The sequence below is a fragment of the Acipenser ruthenus genome, chromosome 20 (genome assembly GCF_902713425.1).
Source record: "Acipenser ruthenus chromosome 20, fAciRut3.2 maternal haplotype, whole genome shotgun sequence".
In the NCBI taxonomy this organism is placed as follows: domain Eukaryota; kingdom Metazoa; phylum Chordata; class Actinopteri; order Acipenseriformes; family Acipenseridae; genus Acipenser; species Acipenser ruthenus.
The window spans coordinates 17,938,011-17,958,388 of record NC_081208.1 but is presented as its reverse complement, the minus strand read 5'-3'; the positions used below and the strand labels follow the sequence as shown (position 1 = coordinate 17,958,388).

General features: G+C 39.0%; 1 protein-coding gene across 2 annotated transcripts in view; it reads left to right on the top strand.

Annotated features, from left to right (window-relative positions):
- LOC117425707 (C-Maf-inducing protein) overlaps positions 1-14,390 on the top strand; it is a 57,491-nt gene extending 43,101 nt beyond the window's left edge. The window contains exons 10-21 of one of the 2 annotated variants that reach the window (XM_034042911.3): positions 1,051-1,404; positions 4,286-4,351; positions 6,718-6,744; positions 6,999-7,047; positions 8,279-8,386; positions 9,314-9,430; positions 9,830-9,970; positions 10,204-10,251; positions 10,677-10,823; positions 11,700-11,805; positions 12,113-12,183; positions 12,290-14,390. In XM_034042911.3, coding sequence (XP_033898802.1) covers positions 1,051-1,404; positions 4,286-4,351; positions 6,718-6,744; positions 6,999-7,047; positions 8,279-8,386; positions 9,314-9,430; positions 9,830-9,970; positions 10,204-10,251; positions 10,677-10,823; positions 11,700-11,805; positions 12,113-12,183; positions 12,290-12,343 — 1,288 coding nt within the window. In that variant the 3' untranslated portion in view covers positions 12,344-14,390. Of the gene's footprint in view, positions 1-1,050; positions 1,405-4,285; positions 4,352-6,717; positions 6,745-6,998; positions 7,048-8,278; positions 8,405-9,313; positions 9,431-9,829; positions 9,971-10,203; positions 10,252-10,676; positions 10,824-11,699; positions 11,806-12,112; positions 12,184-12,289 lie in introns of both variants that reach the window. The other variant, XM_034042910.3, reaches the window with a different exon arrangement.
- The last annotated feature ends 5,988 nt before the right edge of the window (positions 14,391-20,378 follow it).

Sequence of the window (20,378 nt, the reverse complement as noted above, 5' to 3'; positions counted from 1 at the left end):
AAAGAACAGTATAGCATATCCTAGATTCACCAGAAACAGTTTTAGAAAGCATTACAACTTTGATGGGTTGGGAGACTACATATAGGTTTAGAGATGGTGGTCAGCATCTCTTTGAACTTGGGTTAGGGAGTACCTGTGCATTGATTGCTACAAGCCTATGTAAGAGACTTCACTGTGCCATCGATTCACTATGGGTTACAGTATTTTTAGTTTGTGTAACTGTACATTGCCTGGAAATATAAAGTGGTTTCATGCCATCCCTTCTTGTGTAAGCATATATATTTATATACCTAAAGCTTTAGCTCATTGTTCCCCTAAGGGAGTTCTTTAACATGAAGTCCCATTTGAAGTATTGCATTGTTCCCACTTAGTCTTTATTTCCACTGTTTACCCTGAAGGAGTAATTTCCCTAAACACTGCACTGTAACAAGCCACAATAAAGTATAATTTTGCAACTCTGATTTAAAACCCTAGAGCTCCCATGATTTAAACTGGAAAATACAGTAAGATTTTCTTAATCTTTTTTCATTCCAGTTGTTAATAGAATCTATCATGTTTTACATTCTGTTTTCTGTATTATTAAACTCTGTTGCCCACAATTAACAAAATGGTCGACCAGCCACAGTGTCGCATATTTCTTTGGATGAATAATTTTGAATACGAGTTTTAGAAATTTGAGTTCATTAAAACAGATACAGTGCTGCCTCTTTGTTTTTCAGTCTGACTTCCTCATAACGAAATAATAATGAAATGTTGAAAACAGTGAATTACTGAAGGGGCCCTATAAAGAAAGATCTAGGATAATTTACTCTCAACATGGCCTAACAGTAAATTAATCAAATTAGCAAGTTATAAAACAGTGTAGTATTGACTTCATGGTGAAAAACTGTTCCTCTTGAAAAGAAAAAATATCCTCTAGTGAGCAATTAACCCTTTATTCCCCTGCACCTGGTACTTTTTCCACCCTAGAGGCAGCAGTTTTTCAAGCCTCAAGCTCCAGTCAGTATTTGTATACTGTACCTTCATCCCTGTTCTCTTCCTCCCCCCCAGCCGAGACAACTCTCCCAGTCTCAAAGAGATTCGGAACGGGTGCCAACAGCAGTGCGAGCGCAAACCCAACCTGCCACTGCGCCTCATGAGGACCAGCCCTGCCCTGGGCTCCCAGGAGGTCACCTCGCCCGTGGAGACCCGCATCAAGATCGTCAACTCCAGCGAGATCCACGTGGACCTGGAGCGCAACAACGTAGCCAATCAGAAGCTGAAGGGGCCGGTGGGGGGCAGCGAGAGCGAGCCCAGCCTGATTGACTGCCTGCTGGTGAGCCCGGCCTGCAGCACCATGAGCATCGAGCTGAGCCCCCAGGCTGACCGCGTGCTCGTCTGCTACGTCGAGATCCTCAAGATGCTGTGAGTTCCCAGTCGGCTTTTTCATTGGTCAGGAGTACCTGGATACTTCTGTTTCCCGGGGTCATTCTAGCTCAAGTGGACCCAAGAACAGGGTGTATTTGCAAAAATGAATAGTCTGTTTTTTCCATGTGTATTGAATCCTATGTAGGTAATTTTGCTCATTTTTATGATTTTTCCTGCATCCACTGGGATGGAAATCTCCCTTTGCATAGCACAATGAGTTTACAATGACACACCTGAGCTTGTTACCTATACTGTGGCTAATGAAGCTCATATTAAAACCTAGAATGCATGAAACTGCTATGCAGTAGGAGTCTTATTTCTGTCCCTGATGCATTTATTTTGCCATTTTAAACAATGTCATCTTTTTAAACAATGATCACATCTCATAATGATAAAATAAATACTAAAATAAATGTTCAAATAAATAAGTTTTGCAGCACCCTGTTGAATAAACTAATTTTGCTTCATAAAGTTGAATGAAACCTGCTGAATAATGTTAAGTCAACATTGAATACATACAGCTTTGTAGTTTTCCATATACCAACAATGGGAAAATTTGACATTTGGAAATCCTAACATGAAATACTGTGGCTTCCGGTAGACTTTTGCGATATCATTTCATATATATATATATATATATATATATATTATATATATATATATATTGTGACAAAGCACAACTCACTCGGGTTCGTGCCCCTTTAAAAATACGACCCAGAACAATGAAATGGGGGTTCAGCGCTTCTGCGCACTTTTAATAACACAAACAATAAACAAAATACAGAACAAAAACAAACACCTAGCTCCTCTTGGAGCACTAACTCAACTTCCAGGAACACCCTTCCTAACACGGGACAGCTAAGCTGTTTTCCCGTCCTTACAAAAACACACTGGTGTCACACCGCACTTACTTCTTCTCTGGCTACTCGGAGACAGAGCACCTCTCCTGCCTCCTTCTACTCAGCAGCCTAGAGCAGACTGACTGCTCTCCTTATAAACCCTGCACCTGGCTCTAATTTACAATCATAGCCAGGTGCAGGTGATAATTAACAATAAAACAATTAACAGAAAACATTCCGCACATGTTTTTACTGCAGAGAGGTTTTAACCCCCTCCCTGCTGTCTCACACATCCCCCCCCATGTCTTTTCAAGACACCGGCCATGCCACGGCCACCTCCCTCCACCCTTAAAAGACCACCCAGCCTCAAGTCCAGCAATGTCCATTGCCGCCCTCTTCCACGGGCGGGCTTGAGGATGGGTCGGTCCTTCCGGCGCTGCCAGGAAGGGACCGCAAACCGGCGACACGGGACCCCACCGGGCTAACAGGGCCGACCGAAGCGTAGGCCGGGGCACTGGAGGATGCCGCAGTGGACACAGGTCTTCCCCTGGGAACTGGCGCAGTGATGTCCGATCACCCAGGGGGAGCGAAGCAGCTAACAGGGGGAGCATCAGCGACGTCTGGCAGCAGCCCAGCGACGTCTGGGTGCTCGGGGAGAGCGGAGCAGGTAACCAGGGGCAGAGCTGTGGCCAGTGCTGCAGACTCCTGGGCTCCAGGTCCAGCACAGGGAGGTCCAGGAAGACCGGCAGGGTGTCCAGGAGCAAGGGGTGAGGGACTGGACGCAGCGGCGCCGAACTGGACTGTAGGGGTGGTGGTCGGGGCTGTGGTGGAGGTATGCTTTTCACCTCCTCCCCTCTGGGCTCCGGAAGCGGCGGCTCCTCCCCTCTGGGCTCCGGAAGCGGCGGCTCCTCCCCTCTGGGCTCCGGAAGCGGCGGCTCCTCCCCTCTGGGCTCCGGAAGCGGCGGCTCCTCCCCTCTGGGCTCCGGAAGCGGCGGCTCCTCCCCTCTGGGCTCCGGAAGCGGCGGCTCCTCCCCTCTGGGCTCTGGAGCTGGAGTCAGCGGGGTACCTCTTGCTTGCTCCCATTTTTGGAGTAGCAGGTCTAGCTCTGTCGGCTCCGGATCCGGTAGCCCCCACTCCTGTCTCCACTTCTTTGTCTGCTCTTTCTGAGCAGCGGTGTTACGATTGATCATTGCGATCAATTCTTTAAAATCCATTTTCTGGGTCGTAGGGGTGCCCACACACTCTGCCCGCATTCTCCACCAAATGTGACAAAGCACAACTCACTCGGGTTCGTGCCCCTTTAAAAATACGACCCAGAACAATGAAATGGGGGTTCAGCGCTTCTGCGCACTTTTAATAACACAAACAATAAACAAAATACAGAACAAAAACAAACACCTAGCTCCTCTTGGAGCACTAACTCAACTTCCAGGAACACCCTTCCTAACACGGGACAGCTAAGCTGTTTTCCCGTCCTTACAAAAACACACTGGTGTCACACCGCACTTACTTCTTCTCTGGCTACTCGGAGACAGAGCACCTCTCCTGCCTCCTTCTACTCAGCAGCCTAGAGCAGACTGACTGCTCTCCTTATAAACCCTGCACCTGGCTCTAATTTACAATCATAGCCAGGTGCAGGTGATAATTAACAATAAAACAATTAACAGAAAACATTCCGCACATGTTTTTACTGCAGAGAGGTTTTAACCCCCTCCCTGCTGTCTCACAATATATATATATATATATATATATATATATATATATATATATATATATATATATATATATATATATATATATATATATATATATATATATATATATATATAAAAATGAGTGTGGAGTAGTGGTTAGGGCTCTGGACCTTTGACCGGAGGGTTGTGGGTTCAATCCCAGGTGGGGGACATTGCTGTATATATAAAATATAGTATTTATTTATTTATTTTATTTTTTTAAACAATGCTAAATACATTTTTGGCCACAGCTGTATATATAAGTTTGGTGTGTGTTCCTATTGCTGACCTTCCGTCACTCTACAGGTCAGACTATGATGACTGGAGACCAGCCTTGGCCAGCCTTCTGCAGCCTATTCCCTTTCCTAAAGAGTAAGTAAAGTGTTTATACAGTGTTCCACGTGATAAAAGGCAGAATTGGCTGTGATTTAACTTTTACAAGTAGTTGTGGTATTTAGCTTGGAACCCTGCTTGCTTATAAATCTGCATTTCCTGGCAAGACATTGGTAGTGATATTGAACTTCACTGGCAAACACTGTTCAGAGAACAGGTTCAGCAGCCGTCCAGCCACTTATAGTCACAACTTGTAGTGCATTCTAAACTGCATGTGGATTTGTGTGTTTCTGTGAATCGTGTACCTAGTTTGATATGATATATGGTCCACAAATGATCTTATAGGCCCAAGTGTGTTTGATTTCATGTTAAGTTAACACTTAAAAGTTGGCCAGAGAGCAGAGGTTCTTATCAGTTGCTGATGCAAAGTGTGTGCTATTCAAACAGAATTTGTAGATTTGAAAAAAAATACCAAATAGAAAAGGACAAGGGTTTATATGATGGAAAGTGATGGTCCAAAATGAAACCTTTACTAAGTTGTTCCACCTTTTTAATGGGTATACTATCGGGTATATTTGCAGAAATTAACTTGTATATTGCCACACGTGTATCGCAATTTACAGTATGTAAGCTCACTTATGCAAGTCTGCTCATTTTAAGATCATTTCCTTCTTTGCATCAGTTTTTTATGTAAGCTACATCTTTAAATATCATATTTTAATATTAATCTCAAAATGCTAAACAACATACTGCAGACGGAAGATGTTTAAAAATTACGCTCATGTTGCATGCAAAGTAGGAAAGTTCACATTTTAGTGTCAAAAGTTTGCACAAGTGGGCCTAAAAAGCATTCAATACATATGAGAATGCGGCAATAGACACGTTAATTTCTGCGTATATTATGGACTTCTATGAAAGGTGAAACAGAGGCTGGGTAACCATGGGAACTAGACCAGTGACATTATGAAGCACCAGTGTGGTTATACACTAAGGTATTGCAAACATGGGGGAGCACTTTGCTGAAATTACTCTTCGTTCTCTTTGTTTTCCTACTGCTTGCATGCGGTGGCAGTGGGAGTCACCTGGTCCTGACTATTCCTTGTGGTACAGTGGAGTAATAGTTAACAAACTAATATCGTGCGAAAAGAGAGAACACAAACTGAATGTTTGTTTATGGCCCAGCCTGACACCTCACAGGTGATAACTTTCAGAGTCTGGAAAATGTAACTCCCCGGGGTGACCATTACCACCTGTAATTACACTGTTTACGACCTGTCACTTCCTGTCGTTTGTTGTATATTGTTTTGTTCTTGAACAAGCTTCGTGTATAATTGTAACCTCCAGTTGCAAGGCCTCTGTTAAGCAGGGCAGGCCAGGAGAACCAGAGAGACTCAGAGTGACGTCCTGCTTGACAAATAGGACTCCAGAGGGCTGTGCTGCAGTGACATACGCAGAAATGTTTTAACAAAACAAAATCCCTTAATTGCTTCTTCAAAGGGTTACACTAATTATTCATGACCTTACTCTTCATTACTGAGGCTCCTTGAAATCACCTGAGCCACGAACACACCTAAATACCAACCTAAATACCTTTTTGCAAAGTAGTGCTTTGTAATTACTGCATAACTGTTAACTTGTTACATTATTTACTGGTAATAAATGCTTTCTTATGCCAGGCACATTTAGCTAAAACATTTTGTGGTTTTAAAATGTGGAAATGGGCCTTTACTGTAATTCTCAACCCAGAAAGAAATTCAGCCATTTATTAATAAGTTATTTGTAGCTTTAAAAGGGTATATATGGACCTTTTTATTTTACTGTGTTACATGTTCCCATGTGTTGCTACAACTTTTTACGTAAGGGGTGTGTATTGTTTTATTTTATTATTTTTACATTTTGACCACTTTTTAAAACTTTTATATTGCATTCCCTGTCTCAAGATGGCTTCCCATGTACCCACATGGGCCTCTCAGAACTACATTTCCCATCATCCTCCTGCTCCCTGGTAAATCCATCTGTTACATATGTGATCAGGAGGGTGATGGGAAATGTAGTTCTGAGAGGTCCATGCAGGTACATGGGAAGCCATCTTGAGGCAGGGAATGCAATTTAAAAGTTTTAAAAAAGTGGTCAAAATGTAAAAAAAAAAAAAATGAAAACAATACACACACCTTGTATCCTTTAAACTCATTTGTGTGCTGCTGTTGGACTTTGTTGATTAAAAATGAAATAGCTTTTTTGTCATGTTAAAAACTCCTAAAGGCTCATTTGTATGACACAGCAATTATAATGTGTTTTAATTGAATTGTAATAGCTAACACTTTGTCTATCTTTGCCTTATTTAATATGAACATTGTGTGATACTTTTTCATTTAAATTGTTTTGATTTTTTTTTTTCTTTAAAGGGCTCTCGCACATGAAAAATTCACAAAGTAAGTACTTTATAAAAAGTTTTTTCTACAATGAGGGAATGACTATCCTTTTATCCCCTTCATCCCTCTCTCCCTCTGTCTTTCTTCATCTCTTGACCCTAATTATCCTTCATAAATTATTAAAACAAACAGGATTTTAAAAAATAAATAAATAAAGACTATGTTTTAATAAATTTACCATATTTTATAAATTATGAAAACGGCTTGCAATATTTATGTAAACATAAGCTGATGTTTGTTTTTTTTATTTCCAGGGAGTTAAAGTATGTCATTAAGAGGTTTGCTGAGGATCCCAGACAGGAGGTGAGCAGTGACCTATTAAATAGAATGACATCATCGGTCAAGGCATTAGCTAGAAGTGGTTTACCTGTTAAAGCCAAAAGCATTTCTTCAGAGGTTTGTGGTTCAAATACAGCGATGACGTCCCATGTGTGACGCACATTATACATAAAAACATCCCCTTTCTCATAGACTATCGAAAATACATTCACACACTGATCTCAATATTTTATTTCTTGAATACGGTCCTGTGCCTTAAATAGTAGACTGAAGAGCAGCTCCTAAGCTCTGGTGAAAGCATATTAACACAGACTGATACAATAATATTAACACAAAACAGTATTTCAATAAGTACTTGTTAAAGAAAAACATTAAGGAAATAAAGAAAAAAGAAAATGTCATTTGAAGCTACTACACAGCTAAAATGCATTCTACGTTCCAGCTGAAAGGTGGTGGGTGTTGTCAGCCCCAGTACTTGTTCTTCCACCCTCAGTCATCTTCACTCTTCTGAAATATTTGGAGCAGACCAGGAAATGCTAATTGTTAGAAGACTAACAATGTGTCAGTAACCCGTTAGTCTAATTATAATGAGGTTGCAGTGCCATATGTTGTACTGTATGGTATACTAGCGCACCAGGGCCTAACACTGCTCAGGATATATGTATCCAGGATGGTGTGAGCTGTGCGTTTCATTAGCAGTGGCAGTGCTTGCTCGCATTAAGCAGGGTTACAAGGCTTTAACAAGGATTCAGGGTAGGGGTTTCCAGCTATTGATTATTAAATTCACCTGCTTACTGGTCAAGGATAAATAAAAATACTAATCTGAAGATCTAAGGTTCTTTATTTTTAATTGTTAAGCGCATCAAATACAGTATAAATCACTCACCTTTTGGGAGTAATTTGTTTTGAGCTGACGTGGGTTGAAAGGCCACAGAAACTGTAGTTAATAAACATTTGTTTTTGATCAGCTGGTCACAAACAACACATTGAATATTATCACATGCAAGCAGCAATGGTTCTTCCTACTGTATACTGCCAAACTATTGCACAATTAACAGGTTTTAATGAGTCAGCTCAGGCTCATTTTGGTACTGTAAAAAGTAAGTGCTATATTACAACATGTGGTGCTCTACCCAAAATAAAAACAAAGATCTCAATGTGTACCCAGAATGAATCCTTGAGTCTTGAGTTCGAAGCTGTTTTTGAGTTTGTTTGTAGCTTGGCTGACCCAGAGCTTGTTTGTGTTCCCGTTCAGGTCCACTCGTGCTTGCTGAGTGTCCGTGCTGGCAAAGATGGCTGGTTCCAGCTCTACAGCCCCGGAGGAGTGGCGTGTGATGATGATGGGGAGCTCTTTGCCAGTATGGTACGTGTCTGCAATAATGTGAGTCTCTAGTCTTCTGCCTAGCATCACCTCCTCCACCAACATCCCATCATCAATGGACACCAATCATTCACCACATTCGATTGCTGCCTAGCCAGTGGTGTATAGATAGCATGCTGTATTTGTGAGTTTCCATGTGTATCCGTTTCTGTGTGTGAACTATTCAGTTACCGGTGATAATTAGGATGATCCATCTTAATAGGAAATGCATTTTGGTTATTCATGCCATCACCTCATGTGTCATATTTTGATGTGAATTTGTATTACATTTTGGGGAAAATAGTAATGTACAAGATTTTTTGTTTTTTATTATTTATTTCTGTAGTTTTAGGAAGAGCTAGTTAAGGGGTCAGGATTTGAGTGCTTGACTTATTTATAATAAGTAGGTCTTGTATTCTATTTTCAGTTATGTGTAATGTGTTTGAAATAGTGCTGGGACCAATGTGTCTTTTTTCATGTTTCAGTATGCTTTCAAAAATTGTTCATAAATTGCATTTGAATCCTATAAAAATGCCTTGAGAGTAAAACCCCAGAGTAGTCTTGGTGAGCGGAGATTTAATTGACCTAATTTTACCATGATTTCATATGCATGATAATAATCCTGAGTTCTGTGTTGGAAGACAACTTGATGACTGAAACGTGTGGCAAAAAAAGAATAAACCACAGTGCTTACCCTGAGCAGCCTCGCTGCAGCTCCTCCATCAGAGAGGTTTCAGAAACCACAGCCTCACATGCTTTGTCCTTAATCGCACTGATGTTATCAAGCTTCAAGGAGTGCTGTGCATTCACAGGCAGCTTCATGCACCAATGAATTCAAAGCTTGTCAAGGTTCAAAGCAAAATAACTACCCTTTTTTCTGAAGAAATTTGCAGACCATGTCACAAATAATTCCTTCCCACTCGATTCCAGGTTCACATTTTGATGGGTTCCTGCTACAAGACAAAGAAGTTCCTGCTTTCGTTGGCTGAGAACAAGCTGGGACCCTGCATGCTGCTGGCATTGAGGGGCAGCCAGACCATGGTGGAGGTATGTCTATTAGAGCGAGCAGTGCAGTTTGGAAACCCCCATAGTGTGTGAGAGGACGGGCACTGCTTACCAGTTTCCAGTCACAAGAAGCCATGTTATTGGGCATTACCTTGGTAGTTGACTTACAAGTTTACCCCCAGTCATGATCTTCCAGGTTCCACTAATACATTAGGATCTGTTCCAGCTTATCGCAGCAGGCTATATTATAGGTTCATTTTTTTGAAGTTATGGATGTGACTGTATTAATACACACCTTAGCTTGTTACCTATACACTGGATAATCAAGCTCATATTAAAACTTGGAATGTGTGAAACTGCTCTGCAAAAGGAGTCCCCTGTGGTCCATCAGCCTCCCCACACAGCCCCACAATGACACGTTCCTATTTGTGTGTGTTCCAGATCCTGTGCTTGATGCTGGAATATAACATCATTGAAAACAATGACACACAGCTGCAGATCATCTCCACGCTGGAGAGCACAGAGGTGGGGAAGAGGATGTACGAGCAGCTGTGCGACCGCCAGAGAGAACTCAAGGAGCTGGTAAGGAAACTCTCAGCCTCCACTCTCTCTCTGCTTTAACACTAACATTAAAAAAAAAAAAAAAAAACATAAGGGGAGAATGAACCTGTTTGTACTGTAAAATAAGTCTCGCTCAAATAATGTTTTTTACAAAACTTTTAGTGCTCCTCTGTTTTGTAGATGTAAGCCGATTTTAAGATGCTACCTGTGTTGTTTCCTCCTTGTTTAAATGTTTATTTTTTGTTTCCCCACAGCAAAGAAAGGGTGGTCCCACAAGGCTTACTCTACCATCCAAGTCAACAGTAAGTCATTCACCCTTTTAACTTCAGGAAACAATTTAGGGTAGCTAACAATAGCTGGGAGATATTTTTCTCTCTATGTATCTGTAGACGAGGTTTGCTCAACCATTATCCCACAGTGCTGGCTATCATCTATGTTGTGTTTTGAATACACTGTCAGACACTAAAAGTACCATAGCTTTAAAAGTGGTTTGGGAAATATTTTCTTCCAATGTATTTGTATTGTATTTAGTGATATTAATAAGAGGGACAATGAATCATCAATGGGGGGGATAAACACTAGCTGGATTCCAGTAAATGTTGGGGAGTGTTTAGATCAAGAAGTGACCCCTTTCTCTTAGTGACAAGGCAATCACATTGGGTGTGCATATTACACAGGACTTTAAATGAGTGGTAAGCAATGCTGTTTATTTTCCCTGTGTCTCCAGGACGCGGACCTGGCTCGCCTGCTGAGCTCAGGCTCCTTCGGTAACCTGGAGAACCTCAGCCTGGCCTTCACCAACGTCACCAGTGCCTGTGCGGAGCAGCTTATCAAGCTGCCCTCACTCAAACAGCTCAACCTGTGGTCAACCCAGGTCAGGACCTCCCTCTCCCCCCTCCTCTCTCCTGATTCCCCTACCCTGTTGTCCTCCTCCAAGCCAACTGCATCTTGTTTCTCCTATATTGTGTTCACTCGCCACCCAATTTCACTCGAGTTAAGGACCACTCTTTAGTTCTAATTGTCTGTTATAGTGTCTTTGCAGAAGCAAGAGCCAGCATCATCTGGTGCTCAGTCACTAGATCACATTTTCTATTGTTTTGCAGGCAATAAATACACTGCTGGGCACTGGAAATCACTACTAAGACACTGGCTGATCTAGCCTACATTTACGTATAGCTAGCTCCTCAGTGACTAGTCAAAACACCTTAACAGAGATTGATTGCATATCAGAAAAAGCATACAGTAACACACTAAGAAAATTACATTTTTAATTACTTACAGAATTAGAGTAGGAAGCAAAGTGTGCACACTAAGATTTAAGAAACACACATCTTAAATAGCCTCTGAACCCAACACTTTCCTTAAAGATTAAGCAGCTTCAAGTGACGTTTTCAAGCTGTGTGCTTCTTATTGCAACGACTCAAACACTGTTTTTTACTAGTTAGAAAGTCTGTTTTAAGGTGTGCCCTTCAGTTCGAGTTGCCTGCCTTAAACATATGTAACATAAGCTAGATCAGCCAAAGTGTTCTTATAATAGTAAGAGCTCACTACTGCACAGCTTTCCTGTCTCTTTCAAATGGATTCACTACCTGCTGCAATTCAAACTTTCAGTGGCCTCATCTCTGAGTTGCAGTGCATTCTGTCTCACGCTTGTGCTTGCCTCCCATTTGTCTCTGCTCTCCATTTTTCCCCCATGAAGGTGCGCTCTGTTTTAACACCATCTCTGATTACTTCTCTCGTTGGTGTTTAGTTTGGAGATGCTGGATTGAGGCTCCTCTCTGAGCACCTTACTACTCTGCAAGTTCTCAATCTGTGTGAGACCCCAGTTACTGATGCTGGACTTCATGCGCTAAGCTGTAAGAAAAACCTTTTTGTAAAAAAATATTAGTTTAAAATGTATTTCAATATCCCCCTTTTTAATATCACTTCAAAGAGACTGAGCGAAAACAGTGGCCTGTGGTGTATACGTCTTTTACAGTAAATGTATTACTTGGGCAATTTGCCCACAGTAGAAGCATTCAAGCCACTCTCGCTGTCCAACAGCTAAATCAGGCATATTTATCTTATCAAGAGGTTCTTATTAAAATTCCAATGCATCAATAAGTGCTTCATTACTATCCATTTGAGTTTTGTTGGATGCTAATTGAATTCTTGATGTTCCAGCTATGAAAAGCTTGTGTAGCCTCAACATGAACAGTACTAAACTGTCTGCTGACACATACGAAGATCTGAAGGTAAGACACCTTAAAAAAAAAAAAGAAAAAATCTCTCTATTATATTTTATAGAACAGGGGTGTCCAATTCCAATTTTATATAAATTGTGCTTTTTTTTTCTCGCAGGCCAAGTTGCCTAACCTCAAGGAAGTGGATGTTCGTTATACTGAAGCCTGGTGAACTTTCTGTAGAGACGATGAAAGAAAAACAAATCTCTAAAACAAAACCTCTTTTTAGTGAGATCTGTTCAGCTCATCTTTTTTGTAGAGCAGGAAGTTTGGGTACTGTGAAAGAAGCTCTCTTTGCCCAGCGTCCCCCTCATTCCATGACCCACGTTGTGACTGCCGGCCTAGCTCGGCACCCATAGGCTTTGCCATTTGAAATAGTGAAAGACTTTTTAGCGGTTAGCGGACCACGCGACGAAAAGGAAAAAACAACTGAACTGTACATTTTGATTGCCTTTGTGTTTTAATGATGCTGTATGTATGAAATTTTTGCCGACTTGAAACAGACTATTATTTTTTTCTTCAAATGACTCTGCTTTCTTCTTTTGCTTTATTGAAACAAAGACAAATCTGTACAGAATGCTATTGGAGAGAAAAAGACCATCCAATGACCCCAAATGCTAGCCTCTGTATTTTTTTTTTTTTTTTTAATTGCTTTGTTTGTTTTTGTACATAACATTATACATAACTCACATATTTAAGATAATTGTTCACAATGATCAGGTCTGGGACCTGAATTTTATTTATAAATGGTTTAATTCTTTTAATTCCCTTTGTGTTTGTTTGTTTGTTTGTTTTTTTGTTGGCTATATAGTACTGTAAAAACTAGCTTGCAGGTATCCTATCTAGCTAATTTGTTTACTCTATTGAAACATATGCCCACAACAACTGCTACATGTATTTTTTTTAGTTATGATTTTATATATATATATATATATATATATATATATATATATATATATATATATTATTATTATTATTATGCCATTTGTTTGTTTGGTTGGTTGTTTTATTTTATTTTTTATGTTATCCCTGTGCCAGACTAGAGAAATTGGAAATAAATAAATAAATAAATAACAAACCAAAAAAAACCCTTGTGTACAAAAAAAATAAATGAATAAAAGGGTCTCTTAAAAGGAGCCCAAACAAAGGGTGTTTTTAATAATTTCACAAAGACCAACGTTGCTTTTGTTTTATATTATTGTTGTTGTTGTTGCTATTATTATTATTATTATTATTATTATTATTATTATTATTATTGGTAATGTTTTCAGTTGTACACATACATTCACTTTAAAAAAAAAATTCAGATCCATTTTTAAAGTGCACTGCTGTTTTGTTTTTCTTTGTGCAGAGCTTTTTTTGCATGCTAAAGCATATGTTTTTTTGTTTTTTGTTTTTTTGTTTTTTTTTTAAGAATGGAAAAAGGGGACAATATATTTCAGGTAAGTGTAAAGCAAACTGAAACCTGGTAGCACCATAGACAAGTGTCAACTGTCCCATTTTGTCAGGATTTTATACAAATGCTACTAAAAGTAAAAAAAAATAAAAATAAAATAAACATTTCAAACCTTTTTCCATTTGAGCCAGCGATGTACAGATAATCTTTCATTTTAATTTAATTATTATTTTAGCATGGCTTTCAGTGCTACGTTATCCCTGAAAAATGGAGAACTGAACCTACCACATCCTTTTTTTTTTTTGTTTGCGGTATTTACTGTATAAACTGTAAAGAAACATACACACATCTGACAGTACGCTACCCACAGGTAGAGGTCTGTTTTATGAGGTGGTGACATGCTGGGGATTAAGTTAAGCGTGACTCTTAGCTGCTGCCCTGTAATTGCCAAATCTCTAGCGTGTGCAGGTTTCTGTTTTATAATATATTGTTTCTGTTTAAACTGTGCAACAGTAACAGAAGCAGTGTGCAAATATTGATGTATAGGAAATTATTTCCTAAAGGAGGGCCATCTCCTGTTGTTAAATCTCATGTCTTGTTGCTAGGTAGATTACGCAATCCCCTCTCCACGCACACACGACTAATTTTATTTGTGTGTTTTTTTTTTTTAATTTTTTTTATTTAATTGGTTAAGTCTTAATTTGGTTAGAGTGCCAGGTTTTCTCTGCATCAAGACTTGAGCTGCATGACAGTGGAGTAGTGTATAAAACAAAATCGAATTGAAAAAAAAAAAAAAAGTAATTGCTGCCATTGTTTTTCTCTTCAGCACAGTTGCTTTTACGGATGGTTTACTGTTCTGTAGCTGTTGTAAAAATAAAAAAAAAATTAAAAAAATAAGAAATTAAGGTGTGAAATAATTGAGCAAAATAAAATTTAAGTGAATATGTTTCAGCGGTGCACCTTGTCTTTTTATATATATACCAAGCAGCAAAAGAAACTTATCACTATTGTATAACACATTTATTTTCGGAAAAAAAATAAGGTATATAAATGATGGACATTGACGAAATGTTTTTCGTTTCTTTTTAATCACTCGATCATTCAACCTTGACCATGACACGCTTGAGTGACTATGACTGAAGCATATGCACTTAATCAAATAATTAGTGAGACAGTTGATTGGACACTGTTGAATTGCAAGCAATAAAGAAAATCACAGAAAAAAAACCCCAAAAAAACAATATGCCAAGTCTGTCAAGAGAGCAGCGCCTTCGTGCAATCGGCATGTTGGAGGCTGGACTAGGGCAGCGTACTGTGGCTTGCCGTCTTGGGTGCTCACAACCAGCAATTTCAAACCTGGTGAGACGGTATAACCAGACACACTCTGTCAATGACAGGCCACAAACTGGGAGACCAAGAGTCAACACCTGCCCAAGATCGACAGATCATTTTGCATCATCTTTGTGATGTCAATTGTTAATCAGCACAATAAAAAGTCACTGCACCTGCTCTAAAACAGAGTTTGTCATTTTTCGATCACATCTAGTGAATTTTATCCAAATATAAGTGATAAGTTTCTCTTGATGCTCAAATATAAGTGATAAGTTTATTTTGATGCTCAGTGTGTGTGTGTGTATTCTGTTTTTTTTATTGTAGCTAACAAAGTAATTAAATACATCTTACCAGTTTTGAACTTCCAGTAGCCCCCCCCCCCCCCCCACACACACACATACACTTTTTTTATCCTTGATGGCACCTCTGCTGGTGTAACTTTTTTTTTTTAACCTAATGATGTAGTATGACCTAAAAGGCTGTATATTTCTTGATGTAGTGTCTTGCCGGTAAACCTTTCTAGAATTAATCCAGTTGGTTCATGAAACAGAACCATGAAATATCTTTAGGTAAAATCTGTTCTTTGTATTGAGCAGTTTAAGGATTGCATTACTGTTTCCTGTATTTTCACATCTCCAAATGCTCTCATTCCTGTCTACTCAATTATGTCTCGTTAGTATCGCATGCTATCCACAGCGGTTGAAGCTGATATTGGGATGGCGTGGTCTTCAAGAATGCCAGTCGGTTACCAAACTGGGTGTAAAGGCATTCAGTATTACACTCCTGCTCGGAGTACGAGCTGATTGTGATGCTGTTCAATGTGTAGAAAATGACCTTTCCCAAGGGCACATGGTCTTTGGTTTGATTTCATACCTATGAAATGCTATGTGTGTGTTTGTGAGTCTTCTGTGTCCTATTTCTCTGTATTTGCTGTCAGTGTTTTAACTCTTGTTAGCGTGAGCAAACAGTAAGTAGACTGCTATGCCTTTGTTTATGCTCCCCATCTTCCATCTCCTGTTATTTTGAAGTACAATTTCCAGACTGTTACTGTGTGGATATTTAATTGTATTTACATTGCTCTATTCACACAACTGGAAAGGACTATTTCTAAACAAATATATAGAGAGAGAGATTTATCCTCATTTTTCAAAGAACCTAAGAGAACATTTATTACACTTTAAAAAAAAAAAAACATGCCTTACTGTTTTGAGAATTGCGCTTGATAGTCAACATTAAAATGGTATCAAAATGTTAACAAATCTATAAACAGAGTGCTCCTTTTGCTAGTATAACCAAATGCCCATTATTTTGATTTAAAAACTATATATATATACAGAATTACATTGGTTTATTTTTCATCACGATGCAAGCATGCATATAGTGGTTTTTAAAGATTTTTTTATATATTTTTATATTTTTTACAACAAAACTGAAGCTAAGTCTTTGTCATACTGGAGATCTTATGATTTACAAACTGCTGGTCTCAAGTTTAGCCGCTGGCTGTCCCTGTCTGTTTTACTTGTACCAGCTGCATCAAAATGCAAAGTGACTCACCCCTACTGTGCAGTTTCAGAAACCCACTGGAAGTTGATGATGGTGGAATGAAGTGTAGGGATTTCCAGGAAAGTGAAACAACTTTCATGGTAATTATTTCATTTTTGGCTAAATTCCATCTGCAAGTTCCTTGCCGTTTTAAACCCACCTCCCCATGCTGTAAGTCCTACCTTCTCGCTTTTGACATTGCTGGGGGTGGGTTGGCGTTCGAACTGCCTCCCTGCCTGTATCTTCATGTCGGCTGGATGGTAATGTGTGGAAATTAAAAGAGTTGACTAAAAAAAAAAAAAAAACATACCCATGCAGGTCTCAAGTATAATTGAAAAGGGTTTTGGGAATATGTAGTGGTGGTTCCTGATTGAGTTTGTGATGAACAATTTCTGTAGACCTGTGAAAAACAATGCGTACAGAATACCAATCCAAACTCACTGTGATCCAACAACATGCAGGGCTATTGCTACTTAAACCCACCCCCTTCTTGTAAGAGTCATTTAAAACTTTGTAATCTTTCTCAAGCCAAGTACTTTTCTAAAAAAAACTATTACATATGTTTCTTTGTTCTAGTCATAACCATCATTCACTGTATCACCAGCGAGGAGGGCTGATTTCAAGTTGTTATACATGCTCTGTGTGGGTTTTTAAAAATGAAGCAATGCCAGATCGTAGGATATGCTAATCAATTCCCCTACAACATGCACACAAACACACATAGTACTTATCATGCAAGTGCTTCCATGATAAACATCTAGCAGTGTCTTTTATTAGTGTATCCTGAAATATAAACCAGTCATGTAATATTGGTACAGTTAGTCTGAATACAAATGGTGGTCTTTTGCAGATTGTCTTTTGAATACTCTGAATGGTAAGTAAGCCCGACTAAAATATATAAATACAATAATAATCCAATGAAATTAACTATTGTACTACCGTTGTTTTTTGTTTTGTTTTGTTTTCTTGTATGATCTTGTGTGATCATACGAATGTGTTTGGAAGTGTTATCTTTGGGGGAATTTTTTTTTTTTTAGGCAAAACTGTGAGATTTAATACAGTACAATATTTCACTTTGATCCATATGAAACTGATAATTATAGGACTGTTTGTTTAGTTTGACATTAAGGAGGAGTTGTGCTTGTTATGAAATAATTCTGCCTAACATGTCTCAATAGTTATTTTGTTCTTCCAAACAGCCACACAAGCACACGATAACAATATACCCATCCTTTGCTTTTTGTTGTTTTATCTCCCTTTCCCCAAACAAATGTAGTTTCCCCTTAGCATTTATCTCAAACTGAGCATTCTCTCCTCATCCCTCATTAACATTCTTACTGCTCAATGACCCTTTAATAAGAAGTGGAACCTGCGTGAGTGCAACTCTGCCACCCAGTGTTTATTATGTGTATTTCAGCGTAGACAGCATTGCATGTAAACTGTTTTCCTCAACTATCACTACAAAGCGGAGGTGTAGATACACATTAAGAGGCAGCCGAGGAGCCCACCTTGGTAAAAATCACATCTAAAGATTAAAAAAATATATATAATGTGCCCATATGGCATATATTCAACGTGTTTTCATGTTATAATATTTTATTTGCTATTTATTTATTTGCAAAGGCTGTATATAAATTTGACAGCCAGGGTACTAAAACTTCACGCCACACAGACTTAGTACAGTGGTACACAACTCTGGCCCTTGAGATCTATTGCAGTCCAGGTTTTTACTCCAAGAAGGTTCTAATGTAGTTAATAGAAGCTGCTAAGAGGCAATTAACTAATTGGGTTGGAATAAAGACCAGAACTGGAATAGATCTCGAGGGCCAGACTAACACATTCTCATAATCCGACCAGTGAACACGGATCCGATCCCATTTTATGTTCTCGTCAGTACAACAGGCCCCAGGAGCAGTGGGTAGTCCAGTATATTATTTAATGGACGGTTTGGTACTGTACATACTCAAAGATGAAACGAATCTATAAGAATTGGATGTAATTATATTTATAAATTCACTGTTTGGCAACAGCAGTTAATTTTTTTTTTTAATCATTTTCAGCATCTTTAAACAGCTTGTTCAGTGGTACCAACGCACTGGATACTGAAGTAAACTGCAGCTACGTTCCAGCATGAATGCACGGCTCCTCGTTCAACCTTGACCTCTGTACACCAGAAGCAGTTTAAAGTATATAAAGCAATGCAAAAATGTAGTTTGAGACCAATTTAAACCATTTCACCCAGTAAACCAGTATAGTTAGCAAGCATTTAAGCCTCCTGCTGTTTTTGTTTTAATAATTATTATTTTAATGTTTTTATATTACTCTTAATATTAAGATATGTTTGGATAGTTTTCATGCTGATCATCATATTGTATGTTTCTCTTTTTAAATCATTAATTAATTTTGGACAAATAAAAAGATCTGCAAACACACTACTGAGGCTGCTACCATATATAACCAAGTGTTTACAAGTATACATAATCAGAATAAAGTACTTATGATCTTCATTTCTTTGAGGTTTCACCAAGATCTATAAGAGAAATGCTGCAGCCAAATAATTTGAGACATTTTAAAATATTTTGTCATCCTTCTATATCGAGTGCTTTTGGGGGGCAATGCTCTGCCTCATGAATTAGTAGTACTGTATAGATTGCTTATAGGCAGACTGTTTACTACTCATCCCCAATCAATTTTTGTGATGATATGGAAATGTCAAAGTAGGATAGTATGCAATGTCTCATTAGTAAATTGTGGTCAATAGGTGGCACTGTGGACAGTACTGAATGCTAGCAGATTCAAAGCATATGAGAGAAAAAAAAATGTTATCTGTGCATGTTTGCCTTCCAAGTGAAAGTATGATAGTTCTTCTTTTACTGTAAACACGACACACACAAGATAAAAAAAAAAAAAAAAAAGTTGAACTTGAGGCAACTACCGCTTCCTGGCACAGACTTGCTGACGTCATCAGAATCTCCATGGAGACACAGTGCCCCAGAGTTTACTTACTCGCTACCTTGGCAACCGTTCAGGACAGCAGCCGGATTCACTGCTAGAGATGGCGTCGGTATAGAATAACATTGTGCTGTCACAACATAGTACTGCTGGTGCTCAAGTCTTGACCCTAGTTGCAGTAAGAAATGTAGCCGATTATCACTAGCAACTGGCCTAATATAACTTTAATTAAAGTAGTTCAAGATTACTGCTAATTGAGGTCTGTGACACCAGCCATGTCATAATTCAGGGCTAATGACATTGCTAGGCAATAATACCTTGTAACTATTAAACTACAAGTTAGTTGTTTATTTGCTATTTGTCTGTCTGAAATAATCATTGTAGTCGACTGAACGAGTGAACTTTTCTGAGAGCAGAGCTTGAGTGTCCCCTTGAAGCGTTTCATCAGTAAGCAGAGGTTTTAGAACAGGTCGTTCAAAATTAGTGTCATCTCTCAGCCTTGCTTTATTTGCCATTCCATTATTGAGTAATAACTGAACGGCTGACCTCATATTTTCTCATATATTCAATAATAGCGCTGGTAACTACACAGTAATGTCTAGTTTGCACAGCAAAATAATACTGTGTTTTAGTCCCGAAACAATAATAAACAAAGGCATTGTCCAGACACGGCTCTGCATCCTTTTGTGGTGCTCCCATGCTGGTGGGGAATACACAGTGATTAGTGACTTGGTGCAGTAGTTGTAATCTGGGTTTTAATGCAGCTCCTGGGTGTTTAGCCATCTAATAATTACAAATGAACAGTTATAAACACAAACAAAATACAGCACTCACGGTTATCTTATCTCTGTACTCCTTTTACAGGTCCGTCCGTAACCATAACAAAGGAACAGATTGCTTGGGCACATCCCCTGAAATACCCTTAGTCACGCCTCATTCCAATCACATATCCTCCAATCCGTGACTGATGCATCGCCTACCACAT